This window comes from Sciurus vulgaris, assembly GCF_902686455.1.
Source record: "Sciurus vulgaris genome assembly, chromosome: 1".
Classification (NCBI taxonomy): Eukaryota; Metazoa; Chordata; class Mammalia; order Rodentia; family Sciuridae; genus Sciurus; species Sciurus vulgaris.
The window spans coordinates 34,493,825-34,510,709 of NC_136461.1; the positions used below are offsets into that span (position 1 = coordinate 34,493,825).

General features: G+C 42.3%; 2 protein-coding genes across 6 annotated transcripts in view; one reads left to right on the forward strand and one right to left on the reverse strand.

Moving 5' to 3' along the window:
• Positions 1 to 4: 4 nt before the first annotated feature.
• On the forward strand, positions 5 to 3,557 carry UROD (uroporphyrinogen decarboxylase). 3 transcript variants are annotated; one of them, XM_079116274.1, is made up of 10 exons: positions 5 to 162; positions 801 to 913; positions 1,016 to 1,095; positions 1,168 to 1,230; positions 1,606 to 1,803; positions 1,918 to 2,079; positions 2,426 to 2,563; positions 2,727 to 2,827; positions 2,931 to 2,997; positions 3,326 to 3,557. In XM_079116274.1, the coding sequence occupies exons 1-10, from the start codon at positions 143 to 145 to the stop codon at positions 3,485 to 3,487; spliced, it is 1,104 nt and encodes a 367-aa protein (XP_078972400.1). In that variant the 5' UTR covers positions 5 to 142; the 3' UTR covers positions 3,488 to 3,557. The 3 variants fall into 3 exon arrangements, with proteins under 3 accessions (XP_078972400.1, XP_078972401.1, XP_078972402.1); XM_079116276.1 differs by having other exon boundaries at positions 41 to 162; positions 644 to 913; XM_079116275.1 differs by lacking the exon at positions 1,168 to 1,230.
• Positions 3,558 to 16,885, reverse strand: part of ZSWIM5 (zinc finger SWIM-type containing 5) — a 197,273-nt gene continuing 183,945 nt past the window's right edge. For 2 of the 3 annotated variants that reach the window (XM_079115791.1, XM_079115790.1), the window contains 3 exons: positions 8,413 to 8,576; positions 7,854 to 7,935; positions 3,558 to 7,107 (listed from right to left, as the gene is read on the reverse strand). In XM_079115791.1, the coding sequence (XP_078971917.1) occupies positions 6,245 to 7,107; positions 7,854 to 7,935; positions 8,413 to 8,576 (1,109 nt within the window). In that variant the 3' untranslated portion in view covers positions 3,558 to 6,244. Of the gene's footprint in view, positions 7,239 to 7,853; positions 7,936 to 8,412; positions 8,577 to 16,885 lie in introns of all 3 variants that reach the window. The other variant, XM_079115792.1, reaches the window with a different exon arrangement.

The following is a 16,885-nucleotide window of genomic DNA, read 5'->3' on the forward strand; positions in this document are numbered from 1 at the left end:
AGACCTGTCAGTGGAGTCCGATCACGTGGCTTTCAACATGGCGATGCCCTTCGTTCACTTCAGGAAGGGGCGGAGCCTGCTCTGGGGGCAGGCTCAAATTCAGGTTTATGTGTTGATTGTGCTCAGTTACTGAGAGTTTACCATGGAGGCGAACGGGTTGGGGTGAGTTCTCTACTGCATGCAGTGTGGCTAGCGAGACTTTCGATCTGTCTTCCAACTCAGTTATCTGTCCCTATACCTCCATTTTCCTGGCGTTCTCCCAATGCGAACCCCAATCGCTGGGATCACGAATTCTCCCAACCATGGGATTTCTGACACCTTCATTTCAGGGGCCGCTTTATTTATTATTATTATTTTAGGAGATGCCCCAGAACTTCTAACTAGGATCTCTATTCTGGGACTGTCTATTCTGATCCTTCTTTGACTATTTCCCAGTCTGGGGATCTCCCAGCCTCGGACCAACCCACTGGCAGCCCCGTCCCTGAGATTCATTAGTGACCCTTCCCTCATAACTATTATTACTGGGCTTTCATACCGACCCCCCGAGTCCCTCCATTTCCTTTAAGCTTGGGAGAGCGGGGAGGGCGTGTTGGAAAGCGGCCCCAGCACGGGCCCTTCCAGAGTCTTGTGCACCATCTGATAGGCAGAGAAGAGGCCTAACACGCGGGGAGCCACAATTTGCGAGCTGGTCTGGAGGAGGCAGATAGCAGTGCCCGACTGAATCCGCTTTAAGAACCCTTGCCTTCACCACCCACCAGCTTAGCATTTGACACCTACCCCCAACCCCACCTGATTGCTAGATCCCAGAGTTTTCCGGAGCTGAAGAATGACACGTTCCTTAGAGCAGCCTGGGGAGAGGAAACAGACTACACCCCCGTTTGGTGCATGCGGCAGGCAGGCCGCTACTTACCAGGTGAGGGTCAGGGCCCAGAATTCTAGATAACTCTGGGGAGTGGGGGTTGGGGTGGGGCACTGGGGGCCTGAAGGTTGAGGTCTGCCTTCCTTCTTTCGGCAGAGTTTAGGGAAACCAGGGCTACCCAGGACTTTTTCAGCACCTGTCGCTCTCCTGAGGCCTGTTGTGAACTGACTTTGCAGGTGAGGGGTCCACAGAGGGAGGTGTTTATGTCCTCAGCTTGCCACCTAGCAACTTGTTTCCATTCCCTACAGCCACTGCGTCGGTTCCCCCTGGATGCGGCCATCATCTTCTCGGACATCCTTGTTGTACCCCAGGTACCCACTCAAAACCGGATCCTGGAATGTGTTTTTTTTTTTTTTTTTAAAAGGAAAGGATTCCTTGGAAATCTTATTAACCCTCCCAAGGTTCAGGATAAGTACTTATCCTAACTGGATAGAGCGAAAACCTAAGACTGAAAGAGATTTGAGTCTGCTTGAGTTTTATTCTCCATTTCCTTTGCTTACTGGCATGGGCTGAGCAGTTTTTTTTTTTTTTTTTAGACAGGGTCTTAGTAAGCTGCTGAGAGCCTCACTAAATTGCAGAGGCTGACCTTGAACTAATGATCCTCCTATCGCAGCCTCCCAAATTTTTGGGATTACAGGTATACTTCAGTGCACCTGCCTAGGATTCAGAAGTTTATCCCCTTCTAGGCACTGGGCATGGAGGTGACCATGGTACCTGGCAAAGGACCCAGCTTCTCGGAGCCATTAAGAGAAGAACAGGACCTAGAACGTCTCCGGGATCCAGCAGTAGTGGCCTCTGAGCTGGGCTATGTGTTCCAGGCTATCACCCTTACCCGACAACAGCTGGCTGGGCGTGTGCCACTGATTGGCTTTGCTGGTGCCCCGGTAATATGGGACAAGCAGGGGACTGGGACATGAGATCATGCTGGAATATCCAGCATAGACAAGGGAAGTGTCAATGTGGCTTCTGCACTGTGACGTCTTTGTATCCTTCTGCAGTGGACTCTGATGACATACATGGTTGAGGGTGGCAGCTCAAGCACTATGGCTCAGTCCAAGCGCTGGCTCTACCAAAGACCTCAGGCCAGTCACCAGCTGCTTCGCATCCTCACTGACGCTCTGGTCCCCTATCTAGTAGGACAAGTAGCTGCTGGTGCCCAGGTGAGTCCTGAGGGAGAGACAAATAGGCTGGGGTTTGGATTATAAGAACCAAAAACAATAGTCCCCTGAACTGGAGAGGGCAGGGATCTTATCTTGGCCTTGATCTGGCTAGAGCAGTCGAGCCCACCCTGACCCTACAAGGTGGGGTGAGGGTTTAATACTTTGAGTGAAGATCAAAGGTAGCATTGGGATCTGGAGAAGGCAAAACTATTTGACTGGAACTGGGTTTACAGGGTCAGGCAGTATCAGGGCTTAGTCACCTGGGAAGTTGAGGCACATTCTGTATGTGGGGCCTGAGGTACTTCTCGTGTGTTATATATTTTTCTTCACCACCCTCTAACTGTAGGCATTGCAGCTCTTTGAGTCCCATGCAGGGCATCTTGGCCCACAGCTCTTCAGCAAGTTTGCACTGCCCTATATCCGTGATGTGGCCAAGCGAGTGAAAGCCAAGTTGCAGGAGGCAGGCCTGGCACCAGTGCCCATGGTGAGGATTGGGATAGGTTGAATAAAGATGGGTCTGTAGCGCTTTCAGGGTAAGTCCTGCATGGACTGAAGTGACCACAGGAGGGCAGCAGAAGTGCAGCCAAGAAAGGTTAGTGGGCACAGCTGCGCCCTATGTGGATTCTCAGATCTGTTCTTTCCTCCAGATCATCTTTGCTAAGGATGGGCATTTTGCCCTAGAGGAGCTGGCCCAGGCAGGCTATGAGGTGGTTGGGCTTGACTGGACAGTGGCCCCAAAGAAAGCCCGGTGAGTGATGAAGGTGTGGATCTTTGAGGTTAAGGCAAAGATTAAGGGGTGGGCAGCTGCCAAATACGCAGTCACCAGAATGTGGTCCTGGCTTTGCTTCTAGGGAACGTGTGGGGAAGACAGTGACCCTGCAGGGCAATCTGGACCCCTGTGCCCTGTATGCATCTGAGGTAATAATCAAGGCCTCTATAGGTGCATGAGTTTGTCTTTCTTCACTCATATGGCTATGTGATAATGTGTCTGATTTATATGTATGTTTGTCTTTCTCCTCTACTCCATACATACAATGTAAGACCCAAGAAGGCAGGAATTTTTGCTGTTGTTCATTTGTGTTTTCTTAGTGTCTGGCTCATATAAAACATCTGATAAATTTTATTGATTTAATGATAAAATAACACTGAGTAAAAGCATGCCTACATATGTATATGTTACTATTATACATAGGAAGGACAGGGGTTTACAAACCTTCTTATAGCCAGTGCTCTTTTGGTCCCCCAGGAGGAGATTGGGCAAATGGTGCAGAAGATGCTTGATGACTTTGGGCCACAACGCTACATTGCCAACCTAGGCCATGGGCTTTACCCTGACATGGACCCAGAACATGTAGGAGCTTTTGTGGATGCTGTGCACAGACATTCACGTCTACTTAGACAGAACTAAGCATATACCTTTTCCCTCAAGTATATGGATGATTGTTTTCTGGAGAATAAAGTTCCATAGTTGAAATCTAGTATGTGATTTTGCTTGTGAAAGATTTGTGCTCTTATCTTCAATTCCTTAAGCCCGCACTCCTTCCCTGGGGCCTCCTCTGTATCCTCTCCCATAAGTCTCAAGGCTCCATTATCAATGAACATGTATTATAGAACTTAAAGTCAGGGTTCACTAGCATTGTATCTTTAGATATCCAAGCCCCAGAGCTACAGGGAGTTGGGTAAAGCTTCCTAGAAATTGGGACTATGACAGTGTATTGAGGGAGTGGATTCCCCACAGCATACAAAGCCCAAATTGATAGGCTTTGTGTCTGGGGAGGAAGGGGAATGCAGATCAAAGAGAGGCACCGAAGTGCCTAAAACACTTCAGGGAATCCTAGAAAGAAAGATGCAATCTAGGTAAGGAGGGAGAAGCTAAGGAACCTTCAACTTTGGCACCAAATGATGGGGAAGACATAAAAGACTCAAAGCTAAGTTGTTTGAGATTTAAGCCTTAGATTACTCATCACCAAGGCAAGAAGCCCTCTGAAGCTAAAGGGCCCTCTGTCACAAAGTGTTGCTTTGTATTGTTTTCTGATCATACCCTTTAATTTTCTCAGGATCTTGGGATCCTGCCCATCACAGTGACACCTCTGAGGACAAGCTTCTGGAGTGCTTGTGAACTCTGGAGAAGAGTCTAGTGTGGCAGGAAATTCTTCATCTGTCATTTTCTACATTCATGTTAGGCCCAAATAGTTCCCTGTCCCAGTTAGAGCAATGCAGAAACAGAGAAGGGCCTCATTTATTGAGAGAACACAAGTTCTACTTTTAGAAAAATGGTTGTTTCTGTGATTCATGATTTATTCATAGAAAAGCACTGTGAATTCACACACTTGCTAAAAAAAGGGCAATCGTGATACAGAAATGGGAGTGGCTTCTCTTGTTTACCAACCCATTGGGCTGAGATGTTGTAGGGGCCCTTGGCTGGAGAGTAACACTTTAGTAGCCACAAACAGCAAATACAACTTTCTGATCAGTTTGGAATAAAAAAGATGACATTTTTCCAAGAGGAAAATTAAGCAAAGCAGGTTCTTAGTTCACACTCTAGCTATATCACCCATTCCCTATCAAACCCCACCCCAACTCAGGAACGAAGACACAAAACAGTAAACACCCAAAAAACTGGTATCCAGTTGACTCTTCTGAATGCCCTTGCTACTTCCTATAATAACTCCAGGTTGAACACAGAGGTCAGGAATGTAGCAGGAACATGATACACTGTGGCGGTCAGTTAGGGCTAAGATAAGGATTGCCCACTTGGTGGGAAAGGGAAAGGCCAAGGGATACCAGCTTTAATCTCCAAATCAGTGACCACTGGGACTGAGACAAAAGCAGGCAGAGGAAGTTTGAGGTAGAAAGGCAGGGTAAGAAAGCAAGTATGGGTGAGAACTGTAGAGCTGAAGTAGCCTATCTTAGGGCAGGGGGACACTGGTGCTTAGAAGCTTATTTGTCAAGAAAGAATGGTGAAGGGAGGACCACAGAGATGGGAACAAATGTTCAGCTGTTGAGAGAGCAGAGAGGAATGGAGAAGAGATATCTGGCACAAAGAGAAGGGACACATTCATACAGATCTTCCAACGTGAATACACAGACATACCCATGTAGAAATATCTTGGTTACACATACAAAGACACAAAGATCCATGGACAGCAGGCATACACACACAGCCATCTATACACTTGTACTCATGTTAGTACACACATGTACTAACTATGCAAACATGAATGCACTTAGTTATGTATTCTCACATGTACACAAATGAAACAATTACCACACAAACCCACAATCCAACACACACATCACATACATAAATTAGAGATGAAACCAGATACTCTAACATAAAGGTGACAGAGTATATGAATATTATGAGCTCAAATGGCTTCCCAGACCTTCATCTTCTTCCTGCACTTGTTACTCAGGAGTTCAGCAGGCTCCTGGAGAGGTTGTGTGAGGCAGGAGCAGGAGCCTCAGTGTCCTCATAGTAAAAGTCTTAAGTCCAGTCTTGGCCTCTCCCTCACCCACCACTGGACTACAGACGCCCTGTCTGCAGGCTGGGGTTTCTGCATAGATGAGACTTGGGATTCATTTTAATGGCCATTTTTCTCCCTGCCACCCCTACTTGTCCACTGCCAACAGCATACACTCTGCAAGGGAAACCTGAGAAATGGTTATGAGTCTCCTCAGAAAACAAGCCTATCCTCCCACCCACAGCTACTTTAGGTGCCCATCAAAGCAGAACCAGAATTATAAATAGTTACAACTTTACAATAATTGGCAACACATATACTATAGTATTTACAGTACCATAAATGCTTCTGTTTCTCTGGTTAAGCAATCCCTGAGACGGAACAGTGTCTGTGTTTGCCAAGGGAAAAAGGGCCAATGCCCAGGACACGCAGGATATAGGGGCGTGAGGTGGCATGTTGTGGGATTTCTGATCGATCTGCAGGGCCCAGCTCCTCCAGGAACAGTGGGCTGTAGTGAGAAGTATGCCAAGGCAGAAACATTGGTTAGAGTTGGACTCTCTCTAACCTTAGCCCTGTGGTCCTTTGGCCTCAGCCACAGGTGCTCAGAGTCCTCCCAGGGCAGACAAAGGCTTCAATGTCCTTGGCCTGACTTGATGGTACCTGGGTGCCCAGGCTGCCCTGGTAGTAAGCTATCTGCTTTTTCAGCCAAAGCGCTCTCGAACCAGCAGCATCAGCTTCTTCTTTCCTTTGTAAATCTGTTTGAGGTTGTCAATGAACTGGGCAAATTGCAAGTGGCCATCCTGGGGCAGCAGGAAGGTTTCCCGAGCCTTGCTTAGAAACTCAATGAACTCTCCATAGTGTCGAGGGCTGATGTGTGTCAGGCGTGAGTGTGTAGTGTTGATATAGGCATTGATGGTGGCATCCAGCAGCTGGCGCAATGGAGCTTTGTCAGTCGACATGAGCTTTCCAGAGCTGCGGCGGCCTGGAATGCCAGCTAGGCCAGGTGCAGTCACTGTGCAGCGCCGCAGGATGTCTGAAAGCACTGTGGCACAGTGTACACTCTTCACCACCAGGGGAATGAGGGCTGCCAACTCATTCTTGCCCAGGGAGTGGCTGAGGGCACAAGCCCAGAGCACATCATTAATGGCTGGGTGGGTGTCCTGGTTGTAGGCCAGGTTAAGATGGCTCATGGCTAGTGAGGCCAGCTTGAAGGCACGTAGCGGGTAGCCACGAAGCTCCATATAGCGGGCAATGGTGAACAGCTGTGAATGGGTCATACCACCAGCAGCAGCATCAATGGCAATCTGGTAGGCTGCCTCAAAGGCGATGTGGTCTTTCTCACAGAGTGTGAGGGCTGACAGGGCACAGCTCTGTGGATCCTTCATAGCACACTGCAGGGCCAGTGTGCGAGCACAACTAGCCAGTTCCTCCCGCTGTGGGTAATCAAGACTGAGGCGCAGGATAGTGGTATGAGAAACAGCTGTAGCAGCTACAATACTAGTAGCCTCGGTGGGGGTGAAGAGTGTGTACCAGCTCTGCAAGATGCTCACCAGGGCCCGCACACCTGTCAGGGAGAGCCTGAGCTCAGCAGTGGCCATCCAGGTCCCGATGCAGGTCTGCCCAGATTACCATTTGGGGTCTGAACTTGGCCTGCAGAGATGAGTTCTCCCTCCTCCACAGCAGCCTTGAGATGATCTGAGGCAAACCAGGGCAAGGGGAACATCCCAGATGGCCAGACCCTGTTTGGGGTCTCTTCCCACCCATTCCTTGCCCAGGTCAGAGGGTTAAAGGTCTCTTAAGTGCAGTGCTCCCAGGGATGGAGCAACAGAGCCTGTGGTTTGCTAGCCCCAAGGCAGGAGTTGCAGGTCCACTTGGGGGTTCTACCTGAAGTGGGCCTCTGGGGGTAAAGTCTTGTGCTGGGGCTTTGGGTTCTAGAAGGGGTCCCAAGTATCCAAGTTGTCTGAGATTTCTCAGAAGCATGGCAGGTACTGGGACCAAACCAATAGGCCCACTACTTCCAAGGGAGCACTTGAGTACAGAGGGCTGAAAATTCATTCTTTCAGACAAGTCTCTGAACAAAGGAGTAAAGTGCTGCTGACATCAGGATATGATCCAACCAGTGAGGGCAGAGCCTGGACTGACTAAATAGAGCCCATTTTCTCCTACCAGCAGCCTTTCCTTTTCTAGGACACACAGAATAGGTATGCGACAGCTCTAAAGATTCATCATCCTGTCCCAAGAGTTGGGTCTAAAAATTTCCCTAGGGATACTAGAAATTTCCTGGGGGGTAGAGGGAGGTGGAAGACTCACCCACTTCTGTAGCACAGGTCACCAACCATCGAACCATTTCCCTGCGCCTCCAGTTAAGGGTTGATAAGGTCATTCGCATCACCTGGGAACAAAAGAGGCATATCCAGTTGGCTAAGCCTGACTATTGTGATCTCTCTCTCCCCATTTCCTTTTGCCATTCATTTATGCAACAAATATTTTTTTGTGCCTTAAACAGTGCTCTTTCCCCTGGTAAGTATGGACAGGTTTAATTTCTGCTTGACCCCTCTTTCTAATTAGATAGGAGGCTTCTCTAATGACCCACAACAAAGAAATTTCCTATACTTTGCTTGACTTGGAGGAATGGAGAGGTGGGGAAAAGGTGGGGATCCCATGGAGCCTAAAGCTATTCTTCTACTGGCCTTAACTTAAAAACAGAACCCAGTTTATAGCCCAATGTGCCTGATGCCTAGCTTAGAATTTGTGTTCTGGGGACAAAGAACCAGACTTGGTCTACATTCAGCCCCCCAGGGTTCTTATCTTCTGCCAACTGTCACTATACCAAAAATCTAAAGTGTGGAGAGTCACTCCTACCCCATACCTGTAACCCTAGCTCCAGGGCTACGTTGAGCAAGGTGCTGTCTGTACCACTATCTGTGGGAGTAGCAATCTTGAATGCATCTTGAGCCAGTTTAAAGATGAGGGAGGAAGAATGGATGTGCTTCTGTATTGCTTCCAGAATAGTTCGAAGTCTCAGAGTATCCCCTGTAGGTGTTGAGAGAAGGGGCAGGGACAGAATTTGCCTGAAAGATTCCCTACGCAGTCAGCTGATCACAACAGGTACTGGTTGAACTACCTGCTATCAATTCATTGAATGCTCCTGAATATACCATCCCTTCTGGGTAGTCAAGCTTCTCCAGTGAACTCACTGGTAGTTAGGTATTCACATGAATTCACTTCTTTCTACCTTTTCATCTTCTCCAACTCTTCACTCACTATATCCTCAGGCTTTTTAGAGGTGAAAATCATTTTCTTGAACACCTAAATGTTGAGACCTCTTATACAGGTGACTGAAAGCCAAATAATTGCGAAAAACAAAAACAAAAACATAGAATCTCCCTAAGTTGCTGATGATGGGTTGAACTTGTGATCCTCCTGCATCAACCTCCTGAGTTGCTGTGATTACAGGCATGCACCATGACCAGTTATGCCAGTCCCATTATTTTCTTTCCTTTCTTTTTTTTTTTTTTTTGGTTTTGGGGATTGAACTCAGCAGTACTGGATCACTGAGCCACATCTGCAGCCCTATTTTGCATTTTATTTTGAGACAGGGTCTCACTGAGTTACTTAAGGCCTCACTAAGTTGCTGAGGCTGGCTTTGAACTGGTGATACTCCTGCCTCAGCCTCCTGAGCCACTGGGATTACAGGTGTGCACCACCATGCCTGGCCACTATTTGCTTATTCTGGAGCAAAAAGTAGCTAGGTGAACTCTTCCTATTCAATAGGCAAGGATTCTATACAAAGTACTAGTACATGGAGTTAAGGAACTATACTACCATATGAAATGACGGTTGTTGTTTGAAAACAGTATAAAAGATTAGTGTATCTTATGAAGTGTAAATATGTGAACAAAAATATGTCTTAGGTTTTGCTTTGCAGTTGTTGATAAAGAGATTTAGGCTTTGGAGTAAAATACACTGAGGACTGAATCTGGCGTAGCCATTAAACAATTCAGTTACTTCTATAAAATGGGAACCATAACCTTTGGGATTGTTGTGAAAATTATAAACAATCTTTACATAGTTAGTAGTCTATGAATATACTATTTTTTAAATAAAAGATAAACAGCAGTGTATACATAGTATATGTGCATAAATATAAATAGAAAATCTCCAGGAATATTTATACCAATGTCTTATCTTTCTCTCCTTTTTAAAATTTTTTAGATGTAGACAGACCTTTATTTTATTCATTTATTTATATGTGGTGCTGAGAATCAAACCCAGTGCCTCACACATGCTAGGCAAGCGCTCTACCACTGAGCCACAAAGCCAGGTCCTGCCTCCCCACTTTTTAAATAGTGGGGTTGGAACCCAGGGACATTCTACCACTGAGCTATATCCCCAGTTCTTTTTATTTTTTGAGATAGCCTCCTGAGTAGCTGGAATTACAGGCATGCACTACAGCACCTGGCTTTTAATAGTTATCTTTGAGTATTAAGATTATGGAAGAGGTTTCCTTTATTCTTCTATTATCTTTTTAAATAATTTTAGAATTAATAGATTATTTTTAGAGCAGTTTTATGTTTATAGAAAATTGAGCAGATAGTACTGAATTCCCATATATCTCCTATTATTAACATCATACACAGTGTGGTAGATGTGATGAACCAATATTGATATGTCAACTCAAATCTTTATGTTAGGATCCATCCCGTATCATATAGTTCTATGGTTCTTACAAATGCATAATGTCATGGATCTACCATTACAGTAGAACATAGAAGAGTTTCACTGCTCTCAAAATGTCCTGTGCTCCACCTTTTCAAACTTTTCCCCACTTCCCCCAAACCTTTGGCAATTATAATGTCTCCAGAGTTTTGGGTTTTTTTAGAATGTACAATTGGAATTGTACAGCATGTAGCCTTTTCAGATTGCAATGCACACTTAAGGTTATTTAAGGGTCATCCTTGTCTTTGTGGTTTGACAGTTCTCCCCCACCCCCCACTTTTTAAAATTGGTGCATTGCAATTGTACATAATGATGTAATTAAAAAATTTTTTTAGATATTGATAGACCTTTATTTTATTCATTTATTTATATGTGGTGCTAAGAGTCAAACTCAGTGCCTAACACATGCTAGGCAAGTGCTCTACCACTCACTGAGCCACAACTCCAGCCCATGATGTAATTTTTGTTACATATTCATACATGCAAAGAATATAGCAATATAATTTGGCTAACACCACTTCCCAGCCCTTAACCTCTACCCCTCTGTAAAGTTCATTTCTTTTTATTACTAAATAATATTCCACTGTAAGGATATACCCATTTTGTTTATCAATTTATCTTTTTAAGGACATCTTGATTGCTTCCAGTTTGGGAAAAATATGAATAAAAATACAGGTTTTAGAATGGACATAAGCTTTCAACTTATTTGACAATATCTAGAAGCATGTCTGCGAGATCATCTGGGAAGACTACAATTTGCTTTGTAAAAAATTGCCAAACTGGCTTCCAAAATGGGTGTACTATTTTGCATTCTCACCAGTAATGAATAAAGATTCCTGTTGCTCCATGTTACTGGTATTTAGTGTCATTGGGATTATAGCATTCTAACAAGTGTGTGCAGTGGTATCTCTCTATTGTTTTTTTTTTAAATTCTTTTATTTATTTATTTTTATTGTAAACAAATGGGATACATGTTGTTTCTGTTTGTACATGGAGTAACAGCATACCATTTGCATATTCATACATTTACATAGAGTAATGATGTTTGATTCATTCTGTTATTTTTTTCCTCCCCCTCACCTCTCCCACTTCTCTTTTCCCTCTATAAAATCCTTCCTTCCTCCTTCTTGCCCCCCTCCCACCCCCCATTACATGTCATCATCTGCTTATCAATGAGATCATTTGTCTTTTGGATTTTTTAGATTGGCTTGTCTCACTTAGCATGATATTCTCCTATTTCATTCATTTGCCTGCAAATGCCATAATTTTATTATTCTTTATAGCTGAGTAATATTCCATTGTATATATATATATACCACAGTTTCTTTATCGATTCATCAATTGAAGGGCATCTAGGTTGGTTCCATAGTCCAGCTATTGTGAATTGAGCCGCTATGAACATTGATGTGGCTGTATCTCTGTAGTATGCTGATTTTAAGTCCTTTGGGTATAGGCCAAGGAGTGGGATAGCTGGGTCAAATGGTAGGTCCATTCCAAGTTTTCTAAGGAATCTCCACACTGCTTTCCAGAGTGGCTGCACTAATTTGCAGCCCCACCAGCAATGTATGAGTGTACCTTTTTCCCCACATCCTCTCCAACACCTGTTGTTGCTTGTATTCTTGATAATCGCCATTCTAATTGGGGTGAGATGGAATCTTAGGGTAGTTTTGATTTGCATTTCTCTTATTACTAAAGATGGTGAACATTTTTTCATATATCTGTTGATTGCTTGGAGATCTTCTTCGGTGAAGTGTCTGTTCATATCCTTAGCCCATTTGTTGATTGGGTTATTTGTATTCTTGGTGTAGAGTTTTTTGAGTTCTTTATATATTCTGGAAATTAGTGCTCTATCTGAAGTATGAGTGGCAAAGATATTCTCCCACTCTGTAGGCTCTCTCTTTGCATTGCTGATAGTTTCCTTTGCTGACAGAAAGCTATTTAGTTTGAATCTATCCCAGTTATTGATTCTTGCTTTTATTTCTTGTGCTATGGGAGTCCTGTTAAGGAAGTCTGATCCTAAGCCAACAAGGTGAAGATTTGAACCTACTTTTTCTTCTATAAGATGCAGGGTCTCTGGTCTGATTTCAAGGTCCTTGATCCATTGTGAGTTGAGTTTTGTGCAGGGTGAGAGATAGATTCATTCTGTTGCATATGGATTTCCAGTTTTCCCAGCACCATTTGTTGAAGAGGCTATCTTATCTCCATTGCATATTTTTCGCACCTTTGTCTAGTATTAGAAAATTGTATTTATTTGGGTTTGTGTCCGTGTCCTCTATTCTGTACCATTGATCTACCTGTCTATTTTGGTGCCAATACCATGCTGTTTTTGTTACTATTGCTTTGTAGTATAGTTGAAGTTCTGGTATTGCGATACCCCCTGTTTCATTCTTCCTGCTAAGGATTGCTTTAGCTATTCTGAGTTTCTTATTCTTCCAGATGAATTTCATGACTGCTTGCTCTATTTCTGTGAGGTATGTCATTGGGATTTTAATTGGAATTGCATTGAATCTGTATAGCACTTTTGGTAGTATGGCCATTTTGACAATATTAATTCTGCCTATCCAAGAACATGGGAGATCTTTCCATCTTCTAAGGTCTTCCTTAATTTCTTTCTTCAATGTTTTGTAGTTTTCATCGTAGAGGTATCTCTCTATTGTTTTAATTTGCAATTCCCTATTTATAAGGTTGGGCATCATTTCATATGCTTGTTTACTATCTGTATATATTCTTTAGTGAGGTATTTCTTCAGATCTTTAGACAATTTTTCAATTGGGTTGTTTTCTTTTTGTTGAGTTTTAAGAGTTATTTGTATATTTGGGATACAAATTCTTTATTGAATGTTTTTCAAATCTTTTCTCACAGTCTGGTTTGTTCATTTTCATTTTTCTTTACACTATTAGTTAATTTTATTTGTTCAAGGGCTCATATTGGAAGCATTAAACCAAGTCTAGGCTTTGATTCTGTGAGCCAATATCACATATTAAGGAAGAGCAAACTATGGCCCATGTATATGGATTAAAAACTACAGCCTCAGGGTTAATCACATTGAAGTTTAAATTTCTATAGTCCAGAACTTAGAAGTCACATGGCTTTTAGGTCCTTCTGGACATTCCACAGGGTATCTGCACTTTCACCAAACTAGGCAAGCTTATCAGTTTTTAGTTAATAATACTAGTTAATCACTGAGCACTGAGGATACGTGGAAAGACTCAGGAAGACTTCATTCTCAATACCATACAGCCTCACCACCACTGTTGACACTGGATGAACTGACTCCTTTATCACTACGTAATGGCTCTCATTATCCCTAACAATTTTCCATGTTGAAATCTGCTTTATTAGCCAGGTATGGTGGTGCACACCTGTAATTCCAGCAGCTTGGAAGGTGAGGCAAGGTTATAGCAAATTCAAAGCCAGCCTTAGCAATTTAGTGAGGCCCTGAGCAACTTAGTGAGACCCTGTTTTGAAATAATGGGGGAGGGGATAAGAGAAGAATGGAGGAAGGATGGATTGTGCAGCGGGATATGAGGGTGGGCAGGGGGCGGGGGAAGAAGGAAAGATAATGGAATGAGACAAACATCATTACTCTATGAACATGTATGATTACACAGTTCGACTCTACATCATGTACAATCAGAGGAAAATTGTACCCCATTTGTGTACAATAAATCAAAAAAATTAAAAAATTAATAAAAAAAAGGGCTAGGGATGTAGCTCAGTGGTAAAGTGTTCTGGGTTCAATCCCCAGTACGAACAACAACAACAACGAATTTGGATGGGAGATATAACATGTAACAAGTCTCTACCACTGAGCAATATCCCTAGTCCAAAAAATTATTTTCTATAGCAATTAAATCAATTTACATTCCCACTAGTACTGTACAAGGATTCCAATTTTTCCAGAGCTTTAAAAAAATTTATGCTTTCCCCTCATATTTTTACTGGTACATTATAATTGTACATAGTGCTGGGATTCACAGTTACATACTCATACATGTACTGAAGATAATTAGTAAAAAAATATGAATGCTTCATACATGTTGTGTGTCATCCTTGTGCAGTGGCATGCTAATCTTCTCTATTGTTTGCATTTTGGTACATGTGCTTCGGAAGCAAACACAATTTCCCCATATCCTTGTTAACACCTATTTTCTGTTTTGTTTCATAATAGCTATCCCTGTGGTTTTTATATGCATTTCTCTAGTGACTACTGACATGAAACTTTTTTTTTTCTTTGGGTACCAGGGATTGAACTTGGGCACTCAACCTTTGAGCCACATCCGCAGCCTAATTTTGTATTTTATTTAGAGACAGGATCTCACTGAGTTGCTTAGAGCCTTGCTTTTGCTGAGAGTGGCTTTGAGCTTGAGATTCCTGCCTCAGTCTCCTGAGCCAGTGGGATTACAGGCACGTGCCACTGTGCTGGCTGGAACATCTTTTTGTGTGCTTATTGACCATTTGCCTATCTTCTCAAAAGAAATGTTTATTTAAGTCTTTTGCCCTTTAAAAAAATAAAATAGAAGGGAGATCAGTGGAGTACGGGAAGGGGAATGAGGAGGAGGGTGGAGGGACTGGAAGAGCAAAGAATGATGGAATGAATCTGACCAAACTTTTCTATGTACATACATGAATATACCACAGTAAATGTCACTTTTGTATATCCACAAGGCAGTAATCTAAAAAACTATAAATAAATAAATAGAAGGATGATCGGTAGCACAGAGGGATTGGGGGGAAGAAAGAGGTAAAGAAAAGGGGAAGTACTAGGGGTTGAATTAGAGCAAATTATATTCCAAGCATATATAATTATGTCAAAATGAACCCTATTATGTTTAACTAAAACGAACTAATAAAAAAACTGTTTTGATTACTGTAACTTTATAGTATATTGAGTTGGGAAGTGTCAGGCTTTCAATTTATTCTTTCTTAAGATTGATTTGTCTATTTTTGGTCTTTTGGGGTTTCATATGAATTGTAAAAAATTTTTTCTATCTTAGTAGAAAGTGCCAGGATTTTGATAGTATTGCGTTGAATCAGTAGATAGACTTGTATAGGCATTTAATCAATGTTAAATCTTCTAATCCATGAATATGGATATTCTCCATTTGTGTTAATTTCTTTCATCAACATTTTATAGTTTTCAGTACACAGTCATCCCTTCATATTTATAGGTTCCATATCCATAGATTCAAACAACCATGGATTGAAAAAATACATATATTTAAAACTGCATCTGTATTGAACATGTACAAACTTCTCTCTTTTCATTGATCCCTAAGCAACATATATAACAACTATTAACAAAGCATTTACATTGAATTAGGTATGCAAGTATTACTTCTTTTTTTGCCCGCTTCCCCCAAGAGATTGCTATGTTGCCCTGGGTAGGCCTCAACTCCTGGGCTCAAGCAGTACTCCTGACTCAGTCTCCTAAGTACCTGAGACTACAAGGGTACACCACTGTGCCTGACCCGCTACTTCATTTTATATAAGAGACTTGAGCATCCTTGGATTTAGGTGTTCATTTGGGGGTTCTATAAGTTCCCAGATACCAAGGGATGATAGATAAGACCCTTCAGCATCAGGGGCCTGTTATCTGTCTGCATCCTTAATTTCCCTCTATCATCTGCTCACATTTTGATCTGACCATAGTGAATTTATCATTCATTGTTAAAGAACATGCCATCTCCTTTCAAACTCAGTATTCCTGAGCACTCCAGGGAGGAAAGGAAATGCTTAAGTACTTATCTGCACAGTATTTCACTTCCTTTGCTCAGTTTATTCCCAGGCCCTTTACTCTTTTCTGTTATATTATAAATGAGATTGTTTTCCTAATTTCCCTTTGGTAGTTCATTGTTAGTATATAGAAATGCAACTGATTTTTGTATGTTGATTTTGTGTGCTATAACCTTACTGAATATATTGGTTATAACAATTTTTTAAAAATGAAATCTTGAAGGTTTTCTATATGTAAGATCTTGTTGTCAGCAAACAACTGACAATTTACCTTTTTCCCTTCTGATTTACATGACTATTATTTCTTTTTCTTACCTAACTGCTTTGTCCAGGATTTCATTGCTATGTTGAATAGAAAGGGTGAGAGTAGCATTGTTAGCAATCGGTCTTTCACATATGGCTTTATTATGTGGAGATAATTTCTGGCTATTCCTAGTTTCATGAGAATTGCTGTTCCTTATTGAATCTTGGAAAATGCCTTTTCTGTATCTACTAAAATGAACAGAGATTTTGTATCCTCTATTCTGTTTATGTAGTGTATCATAATTGATTTTTGTATGGTAACTATAGGCCATCACAGAATTGTTTCCTCAGCCCTACATACATGTTTGGAATCAAAGTTTTCATTAACATGTATCTTAGTGAATCTGTCAATATAATTTTCATCTTCAGGATAGGCATTTTTTTTCATTACAGACTTTCAGATTATTTTATACCATAATGCTGCTTTTTAAAAAACATAATTTAAAATTTTTTACATTTTATACATATTTACCACATACAACATGTTTTGGAGTATGTATACATTATGGAATGACTAAATCCAGCTAATTAACACATACATGACCTCATATAGCTAAAAATTTTTGTGGTAAGAACATTTTACA